Below are 22,351 nucleotides of genomic sequence, written 5' to 3' on the forward strand. Positions count from 1 at the left end.
AAAAAATGTCATGATGTGTTTTTGAAATGAATGCGCTGCGTATGCTTAAAATGGTCAAAATAGTTAAATTATTAAATGTTATTATAAATGTGCTCGTTACTTTTGATTGCATTTTTTTAATATTTAGAGTGTATTAAAAAAAATCCATCCGCCGTCATGTCTTTCATAATGATTGTGAACAATAGGAAAAAAAAAAAAAAGTGCAATTCCTCTTTAAGTGGCAGGAGCAATTGCATTCATTATATGACACATCAACATAACACAGACGCATACCCAGGGCTGTGGCTTTGTGGGTTGTATTAAGTCTTTCTGATTATTTCAATTAGCCGAGGGGGTACTTATCATCAATAACTGGTGTGAGGAGCAATCGCATTAATTATATAACAAGAACGGATGAATGGCTGGATGTGCATGGTGCACACTGCCTGTGAGCGTTCTTGTTCTTTGACATTGTAGCTTACTTAGGGTTTTCCATTTATTTCAGTCATAACTGTGCGGGAAGAACGATCTTCTTCTGTGGTCTTGCATACAACTACGCCAGAGATTTTAGCCTCAGCCTTTGGATCCTATATGTAATCGCCCTTTACACACACACACACAATCCCTTTTGTGTTACAAACCTGTTGTACTAGTATAAATAGTTTATTAGTAATAGGTACTGTACATGTCAGAAGGATGTTTTAACAGCCCTTTGAGATAATGACAGGTTATACTGTACAAAGAAGAGTAAACTGTGCAAGATAAATGTTGGAAATATAGTTTCAAAAATCATAATCTGAGTCTGTAGAGAGGATTCGTCCACAGTTTGTAATCCAAGAGGTTTATAAAAGATCCTGTTTGCCCATCAAGGAATGGCAGTGTGCTCACAGATAGCCTGTCTTTGTGTTGTTGCCAGTTGGGGTCCACATGGGTCAAAATATCCATTGGAAGTCCCAAAGATAGCTGTTAAATCGTCAAAAAAGTAAAGGTTCCAAAAGGAGGATGCAAGAAAAAGCCAAAAGTGCATATGCTTCCTGTGATAGTTATTGTTGTTTTTAATGCAGTCTCAATTGTTTTGCTCCATTCCATTAGTGTTCACCTGATGCCTGTAGGAAAAAAGTTGAATGGAGGTTGAATGTAAGAAAGAGTCGAGAAACAAGCTTAAAATTGCACTGGAAAAGGCAGGTATTTATTATTCCACATTGTAGTCTAATTCACTAAAAACACTATAAACATTATACAGCAAACTAAACACACAACACTAAAAGTACACACAAAGGACAACTACAACTACTACGGGGTAATAATGAACAATTTAATGTTGTGAAAACATTCAACCCTAACAACAATTAAAGGGGCCATATTATGATGGGGTTTTTTACATTTTAAACACTTCCTTGTGGTGGTTCTTTGGTCAAAATTTTGCATAGATTATGTTTTACCGACCGTCTTCAAGCCGCCTTCTGACCATCTCTTCAGAATGCACCATTATGAGGGCAATCTTTTTTTACGTGGCTCCATTTCGACTGCGTCTTTTCCCCGCCAACCATGTTGTAGTTCATAGCGTTTCCTTATCGAGTCTACTAACAGATATCAATTCGAACTATACGCCACTTTGTATTAGAAATGGCAACAGCGGAGGATGCCTGTGCATGTACGCGCCAGTCTGCTTCACAACAAGAGGAGAGAATAAAGTAAAGTTTATTGACCACGTCGGATTACAATGGCGTATTTGCCCAAAGATCTTTGGGTAAATTTTTACCAATATGGAGATATTCGCTGGCGTCACAGGGCAGTAAACGTCAGAGGACAGAGCAAATTCCAAACAGCTCGTTTGGAAGAAGTATGACGGAAGGCAAGATTGTTTTATAAATATCTCCACAGTACCTCCACAGTTTGATTTAAAATTTTCGGGAATTATGGGGATCCCAAATACATAAAAGCAGGTATCATCAGGTAAGAAAAGTTGTTTTTGCTTAATAGGTCCCCTTTAAGTAACTAGTAGTAACTACAACTAATTACTTTTTTTTAAGTAATCATCCCAACATTGCTTGAATGACATTAAAGAAAGTTTTACTGTGGTCACAGTTTGACGGTGGAAAATAATATTTCTAGCTCTATTATTTACTATGGAAAAAAGGGTTCCTCGAGGAACACAGTGGGACACATACCAGCTTCACCGTTTGACTTTCTACTTACAAAGACACAGCGTCTCAGGAAAAAGATCATAAATTGCACTTAGCTCATTGTGCGTTAGTACTCTCACCGTTGTCTGTGTCAGACTTTGGGCCACTCTGGTGTTTGTTGGTACAGGCGCACTCCAGATGGTCCTCTAGTTTCACCTGCACCTCCCTCAGCTTGGGTCGCCGCCGCACGTACTCCACCTTCGCCACCTTGGTGTGGGGAAGTAGCCAATGACATGCAGGCTAACATCAACACGATGGCTGCCGTAGTATCTACCCTGACGGTGCGGTGGTGCTTGCGGGACGCCTGGCACCTCATGTTGCTGGTATTGCAGCAGCCCGTGCAGCGCTTCACCTCCACGCAGGACGGCCAGATGATGAAGTTGGCGGCTGTGGCGTCCACCTGACTGCGAGGGATCTCGTAGATGGTTGTACGCACCTTGCAACCCGCGGGCAATGCCTCTTCCACCACTTCAGGGCACAAGAGTCACTATGTCACCTGGTCTGTCTCCATGCTGCACCTGTGTCTAGGGGTGTTTCACCAGTATAATGCGCATGTATCACCAGCGCTACACCTGTATCTAGTGACATGAAATACCACTGATTTTCTATCTGAGCGGAAAAATTCAGTCTGCTATCAGCGATACCGATCCGATCCTTTGTCCAAATATACCTAAAGTGTCTGGTAAAATGTTATCCGCTTTATCTTATTTATTTTCAACTCTGTGTGTAGTGTTTTCAAATAACCTACAAAACAAGGATACACAGACAGTTTTTGTTTTATAATATTGAGTCATTTTCCTAAACAAATGACAGACTGAGTGACTGAGCACAGCACAGTGTGCCACTGCGCTTGCACATTACGTACTTACCTAGGCGAAAGAAAAAGTAGTTCCCATCAATCATGTTTCATTTAGACAAGATCTCAATTACCCTGTGTTCCTGTCAATAATATACATCCATTTTCTACCGCTTGTCCCTTTTGGGGTCGTGGGGGGTGCTGGAGCCTATCTCAGCTGCATTCGGGCGGAAGGCGGGGTACACCCTGGACAAGTCACCACCTCATCACAGGGCCAACACACATAGACAGACAACATTCACACTCACATTCACACACTAGGGCCAATTTAGTGTTGCCAATCAACCTATCCCTAGGTGCATGTCTTTGGCGGTGTACCCGGAGGGAACCCACGCAGTCACGTGGAGAACATGCAAACTCCACACAGAAAGATCCCGAGCCCGGGATTGGACTCAGGACTAATCAGGACCTTCGTATTGTGAGGCACATGCACAAATCCATGTTCCACCGTGCTGCCCAATGATATACGTGATCTAACATAACATAAGTATCAAAACTATTGATATTTTGATTTGAGAATCGATATTAGAGCATAAAGGTCTGGTATCGGCGGTATACATTTTTAAGTATCGATCCGCACATTGCTACCTGTATCATATTCGTCTTTGGAACAGCTTGCCGGAGGACCTCAGGGCTGCGGAGAACGTTCATGTTTTTAAGAGCAGGCTTGAGACCCACCTTTTTGATTTGGCTTTTACCTGATATTAATTATTTTATTGAAGTCATTTGTATTTTACTTTTTATCCTATTAGTTATGCAATATTTATTTATTATTTATTTACTGCATACATGGCTCCTGTGATAGTGTTTACTCACTTGTCTCCTCTGTACTCAGCCATGCAATCATTGGTCCACATAGTTGCATATGTGTGTATGTTGTGTGCGTGTGTTTGTGTTTGGTATCTGTGTCCGTGCGTACCTATGTGAGAATGGGGGATATGGGTCACCGGGGTATTGTTTTTAACTTTGTAAAGCACTTTGCGTTGCATTTCTTTTATGTATGAAACGCGCTTTATAAATAAAGCTTGATTTGATTTGATATGTGACTCTCACCTGTATAACCAGCTATGTCACCACCAGTGCTAAACCTGTATTGTGTGTGTGTGTGTGTATTGCATATGACCTCGGAGAACATGCTTTTTTTGCCGTAACAGAATCCGATGAAGCGTATGTAGCACAGTAACCACGGTGGGAGACGAGGAAAGACTGATGTGTGGTTTTCTTTAATGTTAATTAGCTTTCAATGTTATGCAGAGGTATAGTTATAACAATTTTGTAGACAAAGTATACTATTTATAGTCATGGTGGAGAGTTGGGTGGGCGCAAAATAGTTTTTTCCTCTTGTGGGGGTGTGTAACAGAAAATATTTGAGAAGCACTGTGCTTCACTAGTGTCGTGTGTCTTACCCATAGTACGTTCAGGGACGTGTGTGGCATACACAGTACATCTGTATCATTTCCGCGCCTGTATCGTATCTTTCTCTTAGTGCTACATCTGTATCATTTGTCTCACCACGAATACATGTGTCACCTCTGCCACCATTGCTACACCTGTTACCAGTGTTCCATCTGTATTGTATTGGCTTCCACAGTCTTATGCCTATGTCACACCAGGACTACATTTGTGTCGTAAGTGTCTCAACACCACTTCACCTGTGCAGTGTCCCCTTTATCATACATGTTTCACCCAGCTCTAAGGCTGTATTTTTTGGTCTCACCAATGCTACAACTGTATCACCGTGTGTCTTCCCAGTTCTACACTTTTATTATGTGTACGTGTACACGCGTTTGTGTATTACCTGTGCTACACTTGTGTGTCTTATTGCACTTTACCTAGCCCACACTTGCCAACCCTCCCGATTTTTCCGGGAGACTCCCGAATTTCAGTGCCCCTCCCGAAAATCTCCCGGGGCAACAATTCTCCCGAATTTCTCCCGATTTTCACCTGGACAACAATATTAAGGGCGTGCCGTGATGGCACTGCCTTTAGCGTCCTCTACAACCTGTCGTCGCGTCCGCTTTTTCACCATACAAACAGCGTGCCGGCCCAGTCACATGCTGTATGCGGCTGATGCAGACACACGTAAGTGACTGCAAGACATACTTGATCGACAAGCATACAGGTCACACTGAGGGTGGCCGTATAACAAACTTTAACACTGTTACAAATATGCGCCACACTGTGAACCCACACCAAACAAGAATGACAACACATTTCGGGAGAACATCCGTACCGTAACACAACATAAACACAACAGAACAAATACCCAGAATCCCTTGCAGCCCTAACTCATCCAGGCTATAATATACACCCCCGCTACCACCAAACACCACCCTTCCACCACCTAATGTTGTGTCGTTCACGAACGATTCGTTCGAACGAACGAATCTTTTGAGTGAACGTACTGAACCGAATCACTTCATGAACTGATTCGTTCCTTTCTCAGTTCAGTTGAGCTCCGCCGCAACCATGCCGGTATGAGTGGAACTGGCGCATTCTGTGACTCACTGAACCCTCGACGTCGGCGAACGACGCAGCCAGCTACTCATCATGGGGGCGGGGGGGAGGGACTGAGCGAACGATTCGTTCACCGCGGATTAACGACATGAATCACTCAGTGAACGACAGAATCAGGACTCGCGAACCTACTGACACAGAGAACTGACTGTGTCGCGGAGGAGGACGTCACATTGAGGCTCTCGTTCAGTCACTGTGCGCGTCGTTCATTAGGTGCTGAGGGCTTGTGTCGTTCGCGAACTGACACAACGAGATCTGCCGCTGGGGAAGCTGTTACTGACTGACTCGTGATTCGCCAACCTGCACACAGAACTGCTGCTGCAGAAGTGATTCAGGTTCACGTACTGAACTGTGCTGACTGTGGCGCTGTGTCAGTCACTCACTGCCTGGTGTACTGCATGCACAGAGCTGTGTAGGAACTCGCGTTCACCCTATTTGCTGCTTCTCCCGCGAATGTCTGCACTGTACTGTACTACACACGCTCCCACACCCCCTCCTAATTTTTTGAACGAATCAATTTAAAGAACTGATTCTAGTGATTCAGTACAGTCAAAAGAACTGCCGATCCCATCACTACCACCACCCCAATCTCACGAATTCGGAGGTCTCAAGGTTGGCAAGTATGACCTAGTCTAATTAGTTTATGTGAATCACCAATGTTGCTGCGCCTGTCTCGTCATGTGCTAACACAGACTTCACCAGCATAAGACTCAGCAGCACTCCTTTGCCTGTACCATCATATGGATTTTCTGCAACCGGTATCTGAGTAGCTCACCAGTGCTCCGCCTGTAGCGCCCATGCGTGTGCGCTCGCTTCAGATCGGGGAAGCCGTGAGAAAAGACCTTGTCGTAGTCACGTTTGGTCTCTTCGATCACCTCGTTTTCTGGGCAGAGTCAAAACAACACATGTACATGGTGTTGTCACAGTATCTCACACTGTGCCAAAAACACACAGACACTTTGTTTGAAGGCTAAAGGCATGGCTGGTTCTAGCAGACGTCCAGAGTGGGATTTTCACAACCACTCTTCCCTAAAATGATTTCAACAGCCTTCCCCATGTCCTGATGGTGGAGCTTGATAAACAGAAGCAAATGTTTACATGCAACATCTTTCTCAAAGATGTCATTACTTGACATGAAACAGTCTGATGAGATTATGACAACTCAATTGCGCTGGCATGGAAACACAATGAGGTTAAGGGCTGGACGGTAATGGAAAAATACACATTTATTTTGATTGATATTGAAATCGCAATTAGTAACACGATTATTCATTGTTTTGATAACATAAGTATTTATTGTACCACCAAAACTCAACTATAAATGTAATTTAAAAGAACAAAGGCTATAAATTAGTCATGAATATACTACAGCAAACAAAATAATAATAAAAACAACAATAAATGAAAAATAACAATAGCAATATAAAAAAACAAAAAATTAAGTTTTTCCATTAAAACTTTTTTGTAATTTAGTCTTTTACTATTTACTCGTATTTTACCATCAAGGAATTGGCTTTTTGTGTGATTAATACACAATAAACCATAAAAAAAAAAAATCTTATTTAAATGCAACATTCCTCACATTTTTTGGTGCAATACTAGGGCTAGGCCGATAAAACGATCTCAATATATATCGCAATGGACAAGTAATCCATTTCAAAATAAAATGTGTTCGACAAAACGTTCGAGGTATATATATATATATATATATATATATATATATATATATATATATATATATATATATATATATATATATATATATATATATATGTCTTAATAAGGTTATCCAAAAAATAGTGCTCGATACCGTAGTAGAGCGCAATATATGTATGTGTGGGAAAAAAATCACAAGACTACTTCATCTCTACAGGCCTGTTTCATGAGGTGTTCCCTCAATCATCAGGAGATTTTAATGGAAGCATTCACATACCATGGTTTATATAGGGCACAGAGTGGGTGGGTTCAGGCTGGCGTAGGGGCGTGGTGATTGGCTCATGTGTTACCTAGGAGGTGTTTCCGTCTGTGGCGGCATGCTGATACAATTTCGCTGCGCTTGTTGAGGGATGACAGGTCTGGACGGTATATAATAAACAGTTTCTCTTTCAAGCATAGGTTGCATCTTTTATTACCACTATTGTAAGGTGTGCTGGATGCAAGAATTTGCCATGTTATTGAATATTCAACATTATTGTCTTTGAGGTCCCAAATGTGTTTGCTGAGTTCTGTGGTATTCCGCAGGTTTTGGTTCCTGAAAGAAGCCTTGTGATTGTTCCATCTGGTTTTAAACTCTCCCTCGATTAATCCTACATATGTGTCGGATGTGTTAATGTCCTTGCGTGTTACCTTAGATTGGTAAACAACTGATGTTTGTAAGCACCCCCCGTTGAGAGGGCAATCAGGTTTCTTGCGGCAGTTGCAGCCTTTGTTGGTTTTGGGGTCGCTCTGTCCGGGGGCCGACGGCTCATTTGCAATTGTTTTGTTGTGGTTTGAGATAATTTGTCGTAAATTGTTCATACAGCTGTAGCTCAATTTAATGTTGTTCTTGTTGAATACTTTTCTTAGGGTGTTGCCTTTGGGGAAGTGTTTGTCAATCAGAGTGAGGAATTTGTGGCCAATGTTAGTTGAGACGTTTTTGCTGTATGGGGGGTTGTACCAGATGATGTTGTTTCGTTTTCTGTTCTTTTTTGGTTGGTTTCCTGGCGTGGGTTCATAGGTGAGGGTGAAATTGTATCCGCTTTCATCAAGGGCTTTTTGGTACGGGGGGGTTGCTTGGTCAAATTCAGCTTTGCTAGATGACAGCATCGATAGCCTTTTATTAATTCCGGTAGGTATTCTTTTCGTGGTGGTGGGTGGGTGGTTGCTGTCATGGTGCACGTATTGGAGTGTTGTGTTGGATTTCGTGAATGGTTGGTAGCTGTTATTTCTCAGGTTGAAAGTGACGTCGAGGAAGTTGACGGTTTGCTTGTTGGCTTCAATCGTGATCCGTAGGCCGTTCTCTTTGAAAATTTGGCATATGCGATTCTTGGTATTTTCGCTGCTCCTTGGCGAGGCGCGACACACTGCCAGTCCGTCATCACGGTAAATACCAAGGTTCAGGTTGAGGCTAGCGAGCTGGGAGAGGAGGAAACTCCCAACGAGTTCACACGTTTCTGCTCCGTCAAAACTTCCCATAGTGACGTCAAATGTTGAATTGTTCTTTTTTTGCCATGGTGTACTGTTGTGGATGAGTATGGAGTTTTTTGCGTGGATGATGATGTTTCTTTCGTTGCCTGTGATTGAGTCATAGTCTGAGGCGAAGTCTAGTGCTTGAGTCAGTAGGTCTTGCGTGATGGAAGGGTAAAATTCTTCGATATCGAAGGAGATAACGTTGTGCTGTTGTTTGTCTTGGATGTTGTTGAACCATTTGATTACTGCTGCTGTATTTCTCCATTGGTTGAGTGGTGTTTTGTCCTTGATTTTTCTTTTGACTCTGTCCAGGATTATTTTGCTGATTTTTCCTATTTCAGATTTAGTTGGGTTTATTAGTCGGCATGTTGGGTTATTTGCGAAGTTGGGTTTGTGGTCCTTCAATGTGAGGAAGCCTTCATCACATTGAAGGATTGGTTGAGTGGTGTTTTGTCCTTGATTTTTCTGTTGACTCTGTCCAGGATTATTTTGCTGATTTTTCCTATTTCAGATTTAGTTGGGTTTATTAGTCGGCATGTTGGGTTATTTGCGAAGTTGGGTTTGTGGTCCTTCAATGTGAGGAAGCCTTCATCACATGATTGACAAACACTTCCCCAAAGGCAACACCCTAAGAAAAGTATTCAACAAGAACAACATTAAATTGAGCTACAGCTGTATGAACAATATACGACAAATTATCTCAAACCACAACAAAACAATTGCAAATGAGCCGTCGGCCCCCGGACAGAGCGACCCCAAAACCAACAAAGGCTGCAACTGCCGCAAGAAACCTGATTGCCCTCTCAACGGGGGGTGCTTACAAACATCAGTTGTTTACCAATCTAAGGTAACACGCAAGGACATTAACACATCCGACACATATGTAGGATTAACCGAGGGAGAGTTTAAAACCAGATGGAACAATCACAAGGCTTCTTTCAGGAACCAAAACCTGCGGAATACTACAGAACTCAGCAAACACATTTGGGACCTCAAAGACAATAATGTTGAATATTCAATAACATGGCAAATTCTTGCATCCAGCACACCTTACAATAGTGGTAATAAAAGATGCAACCTATGCTTGAAAGAGAAACTGTTTATTATATACCGTCCAGACCTGTCATCCCTCAACAAGCGCAGTGAAATTGTATCAGCATGCCGCCACAGACGGAAACACCTCCTAGGTAACACATGAGCCAATCACCACGCCCCTACGCCAGCCTGAACCCACCCACTCTGTGCCCTATATAAACCATGGTATGTGAATGCTTCCATTAAAATCTCCTGATGATTGAGGGAACACCTCATGAAACAGGCCTGTAGAGATGAAGTAGTCTTGTGATTTTTTTCCCACACATACATATATATATATATATATATATATATATATATATATATACATATATATATATATATATATATATATATATATATATATATATATATATATATATATATATATATATATATATATATATATATATATAAACCAGAAAAAATGAAGCATGGTTGGTTGCATGCACAAAGGCACTGGTAGCAACTTAGCAAAATAGGAAGTGATCACTGATCAGTGGAAGGCACACGCTAATCCAGTTTTCTTGCGCCGTTTTGCTTTCTCAATGTTGATTCTATCCATAAAGCAAGAAAAAACATTAAAAGTGAATGCTGCATTGAGCGAAAAAATTGTCGATAAAACAGGAGAAGTCCCCTCAACAGTATGGCAGTTTTTTTTAAATAAAAAAATTAAAAGTGAATGCTGCATTGAGCGAAAAAATTGTCGATAAAACAGGAGAAGTCACCTCGACAGTATGGCAGTTTTTTGGGATTTTTCAAGACCGTCGCACTCATCTTTTCTTTTCAACCCTCCCTAATCAGATGTACAAAAACAACAGGTAGGAACTAAAGTGCATGACTGTATACATAAAGTAAATAGCAAAATACAACAAATGTGCCACTTTAAAATAAATAATTCTCCATCCATCCATCCATCTTCTTCCGCTTATCCGAGGTCGATTCGCGGGGGCAGCAGCCTAAGCAGGGAAGCCCAGACTTCCCTCTCCCCAGCCACTTCGTCCAGCTCTTCCTGTGGGACCCCGAGGCGTTCCCAGGCCAGCCGGGAGACATAGTCTTCCCAACGTGTCCTGGGTCTTCCCCGCGGCATCCTACCGGTCGGACGTGCCCTAAACACCTCCCTAGGGAGGCATTCGGGTGGCATCCTGACCAGATGCCCGAACCACCTCATCTGGCTCCTCTCGATGTGGAGGAGCAGCGGCTTTACTTTGAGCTCCCCCCGGATGGCAGAGCTTCTCACCCTATCTCTAAGGCAGAGCCCCGCCACCCGGCGGAGGAAACTCATTTCGGCCGCTTGTACCCGTGATCTTGTCCTTTCGGTCATAACCCAAAGCTCATGACCATAGGTGAGGATGGGAACGTAGATTGACCGGTAAATTGAGAGCTTTGCCTTCCGGCTCAGCTCCTTCTTCACCACAACGGATCGATACAGCGTCCGCATTACTGAAGACGCCGCACCGATCCGCCTGTCGATCTCACAATCCACTCTTCCCTCACTCGTGAACAAGACTCCAAGGTACTTGAACTCCTCTACTTGGGGCAAGATCTCCTCCCCAACCCGGAGATGGCACTCCACCCTTTTCCGGGCGAGAACCATGGACTCGGACTTGGAGGTGCTGATTCTCATCCCAGTCGCTTCACACTCGGCTGCGAACCGATCCAGTGAGAGCTGAAGATCCTGGCAAGATGAAGCCATCAGGACCACATCATCTGCAAAAAGCAGAGACCTAATCCTGTAGCCACCAAACCAGACCTCCTCAACGCCTTGACTGCGCCTAGAAATTCTGTCCATAAAAGTTATGAACAGAATCGGTGACAAAGGGCAGCCTTGGCGGAGTCCAACCCTCACTGGAAACGGGTCCGACTTACTGCCGGCAATGCGGCATAAATAAATAATTAATTCTGTCCAATAATATTTAAATAATAATTACGGCAGAATATAAATTCACTTCCGTACTTTAATAAGAATAACAGACCAAATTAAATGTTACACGGACCACGTAACCTCCTGGCAGTAAACCTGTAAAACATTTTCACACTTTGCACCATTTTGTTACACTTTATTAAGCATTTCTTACATATTGATTTTCTTTGCATCTTAATTTAAATAGTTTTTTGTTAAGTGTTTATTGTGATTTTATAAATTGTATTAACATTGATAGATTGTTTGATTGATTATTTTCCATGGTTGGGTTGGCATTTCTTTTCTGTCTTAATAACTGGGGGGATTATAATCAAGGAAGGTTACATTTAGAATACATATGTTTACATTTATGACATTTTTATCCTGGTCCATATTTTCCATAGGTCATAAAAAATATCAATAGTTTTCGATATTGACCAATATACATTTTTTTTTATCGTAATACAGTTTTCAGCCATATCGCCCAGCACTATGCAATACACCTTTGGACACTTTTGAGCAGTATTTTAAGTCAAAGCATAATAATTGTGTAAATGTATCAATAAATCCTTTAAGTACATTATGCTTGTGTAGGATACTTTTTGTGCACAGTGCTTTATTGTGAAAATGGGTAGTTGTCTGCAAGTAAAAAAACGACTTGAGGCAAGCCTGTCCACTTTTTACCGCTGTCCTGTTTGATCTTACATCGATGATGTCGGTAACAACACATCCAAAAGAGATGAGTTGTGGGTGTATATGCTTGTTCTTGCTAGAATTTGCATGCACGTTGCATGGCTCATCAATTGTTTTGTTTTTTCAATTGTAATATTTCTATGATCGTGAGAAGCCAAAATTCCAATTCCAATAATTGTCCTCATTGTTTCTCATTAGATGGTGAAGGTGTACCTAATCAAGTGTCTGGTGATGCGCTGAATATCCGTCAAAAATCTCCCTTTCTTCTACACACACACAAACACTATGTCTGTCGAACCCGACAGTCAGGAATTTAGGCATGAATTATACATGGCAACGTAAGCGGGCCTTCCAGCCCTGCTCTCAGAGCAAATAATGGGCCGGCGTGACAACAGTATAATGAAGTGAGCCACTTGATCCCCGCCAAGCCCGGGGAGCTGTCACACTCGGCATTTGCATGTCAATGATGCCAGGATTAATGGTGGCACGGCACGAGAAAAATGTATTCGCAGTGTCGATTTTGTTGCTGCAACAAAGACTATTTTGTACGGCGACTATCACCTCAGCTCACACCTCTTTTTGCTTCTTTGCTATACCTTCATATACAGTGTAGTCAGTGGAGGTGTATAGCTATGAAATCATAGCGCCAACTTTTCAGCGCTCCAACTTTCAGAGTGTTTTAAGATAAGGGCTGTCTATAAGCTTTAAGTTGCAAGCAAAAATTTCAGTTACAAGCATCCCTGCCATTAGTTGGCATAGTAAATGTCAGGGTGAACCCCGTAAGATCCGACTAAAACATCCGTTCTCACTAATATGAAAAATCTGCCGATGGTGTGTATGACAAAGAAGCAGCTGCAAGGACATACCGTAGAAGTCTACTCTCTAAGATACATTTCTGGACATTATGTGGCGAAGTTGGTCGAGTGGCCGTGCCAGCAATCGGAGGATTTCTGGTTACTGGGGTTCAATCCCCACCTTCTACCATCCTAGTCAAGTCCGTTGTGTCCTTGGGCAAGACACTTCACCCTTGCTCCTGATGGGTGCTGGTTAGCACCTTGCATGGCAGCTCCCGCCATCAGTGTGTGAATGTGTGTGTGAATGGGTGAATGTGGAAATACTGTCAAAGCGCTTTGAGTACCTTGAAGGTAGAAAAGCGCTATACAAGTATAACCCATTTATCATTTATATTATCATTACATTACTTGGTAAAACTACTGTAGTTGTTAGTAGTACATAGTATTGTATTGTTATACAATATTTATTTTATTTCATTGTATTTTTTTATACAACATCCATCCATCCATCTATCTTCTTGCGCTTATCCCAGGTCGGGTCGCGGGGGCAACAGCCTAAGCAGGGAAGCCCAGACTTCCCTCTCCCCAGCCACTTCGTCCAGCTCCTACCGGGGGATCCCGAGGCGTTCCCAGGCCAGCCGGGAGACATAGTCTTCCCAACGTGTCCTGGGTCTTCACCGTGGCCTCCTACCGGTCGGGCGTGCCTAGGGGAGGTGTTTAGGTGGCATCTTGACCAGATGCCCGAAGCACCTCATCTGGCTCCTCTCGATGTGGAGGAGCAGCAGCTTTACTTTGAGCTCCTCCCGGATGACAGAGCTTCTCACCCTATCTGTGAGGAAAAGCCCTGCCACCCGGCGGAGGAAACTCATTTTGGCCGCTTGTACCCGTGATCTTGTCCTTTCGGTCATAACCCAAAGCTCATGACCATAGGTGAGGATGGAACGTAGATCGACCGGTAAATTGAGAGCTTTGCCTTCCGGCTTAGCTCCTTCTTCACCACAAAGGATCGATACAGCGTCCGCATTACAGAAGACGCCGCACCGATCCGCCTGTCGATCTCACGATCCACTCTTCCCTCACTCGTGAACAAGACTCCAAGGTACTTGAACTCCTCCACTTGGGGCAACATCTCCTCCCCAACCCGGAGATGGCACTCCACCCTTTTCCGGGCGAGAACCATGGACTCGGACTTGGAGGTGCTGATTCTCATCCCAGTCGCTTCACACTCTGCTGCGAATCGATCCAGTGAGAGCTGAAGATCCTGGCCAGATGAAGCCATCAGGACCACATCATCTGCAAAAAGCAGAGACCTAATCCTGCAGCCACCAAACCAGATCCCCTCAACGCCCTGACTCGCCTAGAAATTCTGTCCAATTTTTTTATACAACATGTCTTATCTAAAAGTTTGCTGTTGTTTTATAATGCCTGTAAAATGGTTTGGAGGAGCAAGCACCAATTAAATAGTTTTCAATTCAATTCATTTCAATGTTGATGAGAAATACAAGTGTTTCGAGTTAAGAGCTAAGTCGCAGAACCGATTTAGCTCATAAGTTGAAGGTACCACTGTAATATTCAATGACTAGTCTGGTTCTGAGCCTGCCTACGTTTCCCATAATGCATCATACCTGACCAAGGTACCGTAGCTCCAGTGTAGAACTGGATGTCCTCCTTTACAGCTTCCACTCCTCTAGGAAGTCTTTCATCTTCTACACAAGCTTGCTTTGTATGGACTTTTGTGCACTGGAAACAGAAAAGGGTCTTCTCTAAACTCTTCCCACAAAGTCGGACAAATATAACTGTCCAAAATGTCTTGGTCAGATGATGTAATATGTTCCAAAGGGTCTAGTCCAACGTTATTTAATTGATCCGAATGTGGATTCGGAGAGTCAAACAAAAGTATTTTTAAAATCATGTGCTTTTCTTTTGATGTTTGGACTTGTTCTTTCACGCATTCATTCAAGCCAACTTTTTGTAAAATGGTAATTGATTCAGTGCGTGTTAATCTTTTATATGAGCCAATTTATTGTTATTTATCATGCTTTTTATATATTTGTATTCTGTTAAAACACACACGTAATTGGTCAAAATGGTCTCACAGTTCGGTGTTGTGGCTCTGGCATTCCCTTTTAATGTCACTGTTAAACATGCCCAGAATCTTCCACCCGAACAAATGTGTCTCTTTTTAAGAAAAGGTTTCCTCTTGTCTCGTTTGGCACCAGCTTACAAGTCTGAAGAGTTCACAGAGAGTGTAAAGAGCAAGACGAGGCCGCCAGGTCTCATAGCAACATTTGTGCTAATGAGATGAGGACAGCATCCTCTGTCCTTCCTCCATGAACCAGCTTAGTACTTGAATTTGTCTGTCTCTCATGACACTGACTGGGAGGGTCCGCCTTCAGAATTTCAACTTCATTCAATGTTTCATAATATGAGTTAGATGTAACCAGTTTTTTCCCTGTTTTTAGATATTTATACACTGGTGTTTTTATATGAAACATCTGTTCAAAACTCCATTACTCTCCCTTATAGACAACTAATTTTCTTATTAGTCATTTTCAAAGTGCTGCACAGTGCAGAGCTCACCTTTAGTGGCTATGAAGTGATTCATTATGTACAACCGGGATGTCCAAAATGTTTTCCACCAAGGGCCACATAACAAAAAGTAAAAGTATGCAGGGCCATTTTGATATTTTTAAATTTTGTAAATAGAAAGGGCCAAAAACAGACATTACACATATTATGTTTAAAGACAAAACTGAGTTATAGATGACAAAGTGTAGGATAGAATTTACTTTTATGTATCCCAAAATGGGGAAATTACGTTGTTGTAGTGCAGGTTTTTACATACGGGAGCACAAGTAAAACGTAATGAAAAACAAAAAAACAGTAATAAATACTACATAGTGTGCACTAATATGTATAGACAAGGTCTCTGCGGGTTTTAAAATGTCAAATTTTAACACTTTTAAAGACTTTTTTAAGACCATCTTGAAAATAATTTAAGACCATTTCACATCCATACAGACCAAAAAATGCAACGACAAAGTAAAATCAGAGGTCCAGAATTAATTTTCCATCCATCCATTTTCTACCGCTTGTCCCTTTCGGGGTCGCGGGGGGTGCTGGAGCCTATCTCAGCTGCATTCGGGCGGAAGGCGGTGTACACCCTGGACAAGTCGCCACCTCATCACAAGAGAATGAATTTTAAGTACCGTATTTTTTCGGACTATAAGTCGCAGTTTTTTTCATAGTTTGGCCGGGGGTGCGACTTATACTCAGGAGCGACTTACGTGTGAAATTATTTACACATTACCGTAAAATATTAAATAATATTATTTATCTCATTCACGTAAGAGACTAGACGTATAAGATTTCATGGGATTTAGCGATTAGGAGTGACAGATTGTTTGGTAAACGTATAGCATGTTCCATATGTTATAGTTATTTGAATGACTCTTACCATAATATGTTACATTAACATACCAGGCACGTTCTCAGTTGGTTATTTATGCCTCATATAACGTACACTTATTCAGCCTGTTGTTCACTCTTCTTTATTTATTTTAAATTGCCTTTCAAATGTCTATTCTTGGTGTTTGGTTTTATCAAATACATTTTCCCCAAAAATGTGACTTATACTCCAGTGCGACTTATATGTTTTTTTCCTTCTTTATTATGCATTTTTGGTAGGTGCGACTTATACTACGGAGCGACTTATACTCCGAAAAATACGGTATATGAATTAATTCACTGCTCTTTTACATTGGAAAACAAAATGGTTAAACAAACTAAATAGTGTAAAGTAATTGAAAAAAATATGAGAAAACATCGTAACAGCCAGTTTTCAGATTTGCCATAGGTTGATTGGCAACACTAAATTGGCCCTAGTGTGTGAATGTGAGTGTGAATGTTGTCTGTCTATCTGTGTTGGCCCTGTGATGAGATGGTGACTTGTCCAGGATGTACCCCGCCTTCCACCCGAATGCAGCTGAGATAGGCTCCAGCACCCCCCGCGACCCCGAAAGGGACAAGCGGTAGAAAATGGATGGATGGATGGATGGATGGGATTGCCATTTCTTGCAAAAGGTGCAGTGTGCTTCATACCAAGTGATTTCATGTAACATCAACATCAGCAATGGTAGAGGAAAGCACAACAATACTGTATATTGAAAGGTACAGTTAGCATCTCTGCTAAAGATAATTGGTTAACTTTGGTAATGTTTTTTTTTCGGCTGTAAGAATTGAGCAAAGCGATAAAAACATCTACAGTACTACTGTATCTGCACAAAGTTGTGAAAAACAGTGTGTGCAGACAGAGTGATTGTCTAAAAAGAAGGAAGGCGATTATGGCTTGCAAGTTTCAAACATAATTTGGATGTGAATAATGTGATAAAATGCGCTCAGCTCATTTTGTATCTGGTGTGTATGGATACATTTTTACCTGTTTTTTGTGACTTTTTTGAAAACATATTGCTAACACACAAGTAGTTTTTATTTAGGCATGACAAGATGACATTGGCAAATCTCCATTGCTTTCCTCACCCCACAATACGATGAGTGTAAACACTAAACAGACAACCGCTTTTAAGTTAGGCGTGAGAAGCTGACCTGAAATTATTGGAACATATAATAGAAATAATATAAGAGAATTATGTTGTTGGTTTTTTTAATAGTTTTACTGCTGAGTACACTACTACCACAGAGAAATGAGAGTGTGCTTACTGTATGTAATAATATGATTTTACTACTAAATATCTCATATTGATCTCATTCGGCAATTGGCACCACTTAACCCACTTAACACTCCTTTGGGGTGGAGGGACAACCTTTGTAAAGTTGTGCAAGTGTTTGTGGCGTTTCAGCATCTTTTGACACGGACTTATCCCGTTTTTTTTACATTATCATTCCATTCACTTTCACCGCCATGTTTACAAATGCTTCCCTCCTCGATGGCTGCACATTTGGGTACTAAACACTTTATACGTTTCCATGCACCGGCTTCAACCATGCATTAAATTGATTGTTCAGGAGACACAAATCGTTGAACTTTTACTTACCCATCCTATGCAAGTAATTTGGCTTTGCTGTGGGCTTTCATTAAGTTTTCTCCGCTGCTATGCTAACTAAGCTGTCAACACACAGCTTCGCACGCACAGCAATAGCTTCTGGTAGTGTTGTCCCGATACCAATATTTTGGTACCGGTACCAAAATTATTTCGATACTTTTCGGTACTTTTCTAAATAAAGGGGATCACAAAAAAATACATTATTGGCTTTATTTTAACAAAAAATCTTGCGGTACATTAAAAATATGTTTCTTATTGCAAGTTTGTCCTTAAATAAAATAGTGAACATACAAGACAACTTGTCTTTTATTAGTAAGTAAGCAAACAAAGGCTCCTAAATTATTCTGCTGACGTATTCAGTAACATAATGTGTCATTTTCCACTCTATTATTTTGTCAACATTATTAAGGACAAGTGGTAGAAAATGAATTATTAATCTTCCTGTTCATTTACTGTTAATATCTGCATACTTTCTCTTTTAGTTAGTTTAGGATGATAGCACAAATTTGGGTATCAATCCGATACCAAGTCGTTACAGGATCATACATTGGTCATATTCAAAGTCCTCATGTGTCCAGGGACATATTTCCTGCCTTTATAAACAGAATATAAACTTAAAAAAAAAAGAAAGAAGATGTTGTGATGCCAAAAAATAGACAGTCATAGTAGTTTTGACGAGATACGCTACTGTACTTGGTATCACTACGGTGGTACTTTTCAGAGACGGTATAGTACCGAAAATGATTCATTAGTATCACGGTACTATACTAATACCGGTATACCGTACAACCCTAGCTGCTGGTGTTCGATACATTCTGACCGTCCAGCACAGTTAGTTCCGCTGTGTAGTTATGTTATAGCGTCCTCAAAAATCAAAACATTTCAAAGCGAGACTGAAGATTATGCATGTTTTAAATAAAAGTAACGTCAATAGATTTTTAAGACCTTTCAAAATCGTATTCAAGACCTTTTGTGAGATTTTAGGAGAATTGTAGACATTTTAAGGCCTTAAATTCAAATGATTGGATTTAAGACTTTTTTTTAATTTTTAAGACCCCGCGGATACCCCTATAGATAAAATATCAAATAAAACATAAAACACTTGCACCAAGAAACAAGATCACAGTAATCACATAAGTGCACTGTAAAGTCTTGTGGCTGTGGGTAGAAAGGACCTGCGGTAGTGCTCCCTCTTGCACTGTGGATTTAACATTCTAATGCTGAAGAAGCTACTCAGGGCCTTGACAGTGCCGTATATGGGGTAGGAGGGATTGAACAATATAGATGTCAACTTGGTCTTATGTCAGCCACCTCCTCTATGCTGTCTAGTGAGCAGCCTAGGACGGAGTCAGCTCTCTTAAAATATTTAAGTTTGTTCTGTGCTGCCCCCACCCCGGCAAACTAAATCTTATTAGTCATTTCGGAGGTGTCGAAAGTATGGCCAGGGAGCAATTTGGGGACATTATGCCGGAAAAAAACAACAGAAAAAAATTTAAGAAAAAAAGAGCAAAAAGACGTAATGTAATGACATATAGCTGAAATTTTGATGTCAAACCTGGCACTAAGTTTTGATATCAGGAATCCCAGCAAGGTAAAAAAAATATGGAGGAATTAAGGGTGCCCCTTTGGGGGTTCAAGAGTTTTTTACATTTTTAAGATGCTTTGGAAGGCATTTCCTACATAGAAAAGCTGTAAAATGCAAGAAAACTTACGAATTATGTCTATCTAATAGATGGATTGGCCGACCCAATGTGCTATTAAGATAATCACTGATAAAGACGGGACATCACTGCTCCAAATATCTTGACATGAAGCTGACAGAGTGGAGATGAGTTGGCTAACAGTCTCGTACAGATCAAGAAAATCTGTTTCGGTCATGCATTTACGACCAGGTGAAATCCTACATTCTTCACCACTGAAAGCGGTTGATCTCAGTGGTGATCTCCATTAGTTTACCACAAATGCCGACGTTACTTTGGGATTCTTGTGAAAACTTTTCTTTTCGCTGGGATGAATCTGTCAGCGTTGGTTGTTTTTGTCCAGCCTTGTTAGCTTTAACCGCGGTAACTTCATTGTATGCGTCTGCATGGCGGGCTTTCAAGTGCATAATTAAATTGCTTGTTTTATTATAACGCCCTACATGTGTCCCACCCTTCGCAACAGAGATATTGCAAAGTTTCCATGCAACTTGTTGGCTGCTCAAGTTTGTAATATTGCCACACTGCGGCAATGATGTTTGCTTTGGTAGCGCAGTCCTCCATTGGGATTTTCGGGTAAAAGAGGCAAAGAAGTAATTTCAGTGTAGCAACATTAGCATGCTAACAGACTTATTGGCTTGTGTACGCTCTATTTAGGTTGTACATCCGAGGTTTCTTACGAAATACATATTATTGTATGGTATAGAAGATTTAGTTACAAGGGATACCTATACCTCCTAGGGTAGTACGGTATACCGGTATTAGTACCGGTATACCGCGATACTAATGAATCATTTTCGGTACTATACCGCCTCTGAAAAGTACCGGTTTGGCTGCAGTGCCCTCTGCTGGTTGTTCAGGGGTGTGTGTATGTCACATTTATTTGTGCATCTGGTTTGTGGTAGGAATGTCTCATCGACACAAAAGCAAAAAAGCGATCCACATATGCAAATTCAATACAAATACAAATACAACGTCAAGCATATTTATATTCAAATCTCAAAAATATATTTACAAATACACGTTTATTTATACAAATTCCTGATTTATTTGTATGTCACATTTTTATATGTATACATTTTATTGGTATATATTTTCAAATCTCAAAAATAGATTTACAAATACACGTTTATTTATACGAATTATTTATTTATTTGTATATCACATTTGTATTTGTACATTTATTAATGTCTGCATATGTATTAATATCGTATTAATATCATATTAATATATAAGTTGATGTAAGACAGTTCTACTTCCATATCATAGCACCAAAAATAGTAGCACTAGTATTCATTTCATAACTTACTAATTTGTTATGTTTTATTTAGTTAGATTCTTTGTTTTATAGCCGATCGTAGAACCAGGACTAATAAAATATGTTTTATTTTTTTTACCTACGGTGTCTATCTCGAGTAGCCGCTGGAGGTCGCTGGTGCTCCGGATCTCACTGCGGGAGAGTCGCTCCAAAATCTCCCGGGGGAGAGGAGACTCCTGCCGGGGAGAGTAGTGACTGAGAACCCGGTTGTTTATCGGTAGTGGACCGTTACATTATCGCACATATATTTCTCGCCAGCAGATTCGTCATCCTCGAGTCAACTTGTTTAACATATATTTTTTGTAGCAAACTTTTATCCATCAGTTCTAGACAACTACGGATAATTAATACATTTTTAATAACCAGCTACTTCCTCATTTTTAATAACCAGCTACTTCCCGGTGCGCTTACCTCAGCAGTGGCGGGTACGAGGCAGAGCCAGCCTGCGAGGAGCTGGTAGAGTGCGAGTCTCATCTCCTTGGAGGTCCACTGTGGAAGTTCCAGGACGGGGCGAGGATGCACTGTAGGAGCCGGGGTGGAACCATCCCTCCCTCGGGAGAACAGCTTACCTCTCCAAGAAAAAAGAGACAGGTAAAAAAAAAAAAAAAATCACCAGAACCTTCTCACAATGAAATATGTCAATTTAAAGGATTTTTCCAGTAGTTTGATGGAAGTTAATTACGCCGATTGAATCCATAGCCCGTGCAGGATCTATTGTGTATTTTCCATTAAATCCGATATATTCCTTTATATGAAGTTTTCCAGCGATATGAAAAAATATATTTTTTAAATGTGTTACAATAAATCATGAAGCTCAGTGGTTCTTGCCCGTTCGCCAGTCTCCGGGCTTAATAAATCTTGATGCCTCAGTCCCAGGATGCACGTTCAGACCCCTTATGGTTTTCTCAACAGTGCTACCTACTGGTTGACTGTGAAATTGCAACGGCACAATAGCAGTCCACATAGAAAAATCCAAATAAAAAGATCAAATTGTTTGTAAAGCTTGGAACACTTTTAAAAGCATTTGTACGAAATAGCCTACAATGAAATTAAATTATTTTAAATACCCTATTGAATGGGGTTATATTGACAATACAGCCTTA

The 22,351-nt window shown here is 41.0% G+C and overlaps 1 protein-coding gene across 3 annotated transcripts; it reads right to left on the reverse strand.

Moving 5' to 3' along the window:
- Window positions 1-647: 647 nt before the first annotated feature.
- Window positions 648-22,087, reverse strand: LOC133621635 (platelet-derived growth factor subunit A-like). Of its 3 annotated transcripts, XM_061983846.1 has the most exons (6): window positions 21,660-22,087; window positions 21,328-21,424; window positions 6,314-6,421; window positions 2,440-2,633; window positions 2,246-2,372; window positions 648-1,085 (listed from the first exon to the last, which is right to left on the reverse strand). In XM_061983846.1, the coding sequence occupies exons 1-6, from the start codon at window positions 21,720-21,722 to the stop codon at window positions 1,075-1,077; spliced, it is 600 nt and encodes a 199-aa protein (XP_061839830.1). In that variant the 5' UTR covers window positions 21,723-22,087; the 3' UTR covers window positions 648-1,074. The 3 variants fall into 3 exon arrangements, with proteins under 3 accessions (XP_061839830.1, XP_061839829.1, XP_061839831.1); XM_061983845.1 differs by lacking the exon at window positions 648-1,085 and having other exon boundaries at window positions 1,098-2,372; XM_061983847.1 differs by lacking the exons at window positions 648-1,085; window positions 6,314-6,421 and having other exon boundaries at window positions 1,098-2,372.
- Between the last annotated feature and the right edge of the window lie 264 nt (window positions 22,088-22,351).

The sequence above is a fragment of the Nerophis lumbriciformis genome, linkage group LG25 (assembly GCF_033978685.3).
Source record: "Nerophis lumbriciformis linkage group LG25, RoL_Nlum_v2.1, whole genome shotgun sequence".
Classification (NCBI taxonomy): Eukaryota; Metazoa; Chordata; class Actinopteri; order Syngnathiformes; family Syngnathidae; genus Nerophis; species Nerophis lumbriciformis.

Coding starts and splice junctions, on each gene's coding strand:
- LOC133621635 (XM_061983845.1), bottom strand. CDS start 21,722: ATGAGACTCGCACTCTACCAGCTCCTCGCAGGCTGGCTCTGCCTCGTA. Junction 21,425..21,659: donor TCGTACCCGCCACTGCTGAG/GTAAGCGCACCG, acceptor TCTCCCCGGCAG/GAGTCTCCTCTCCCCCGGGA. Junction 2,634..6,313: donor GCGCTACAGGCGGAGCACTG/GTGAGCTACTCA, acceptor TGTGCCCTGAAG/TGGTGGAAGAGGCATTGCCC.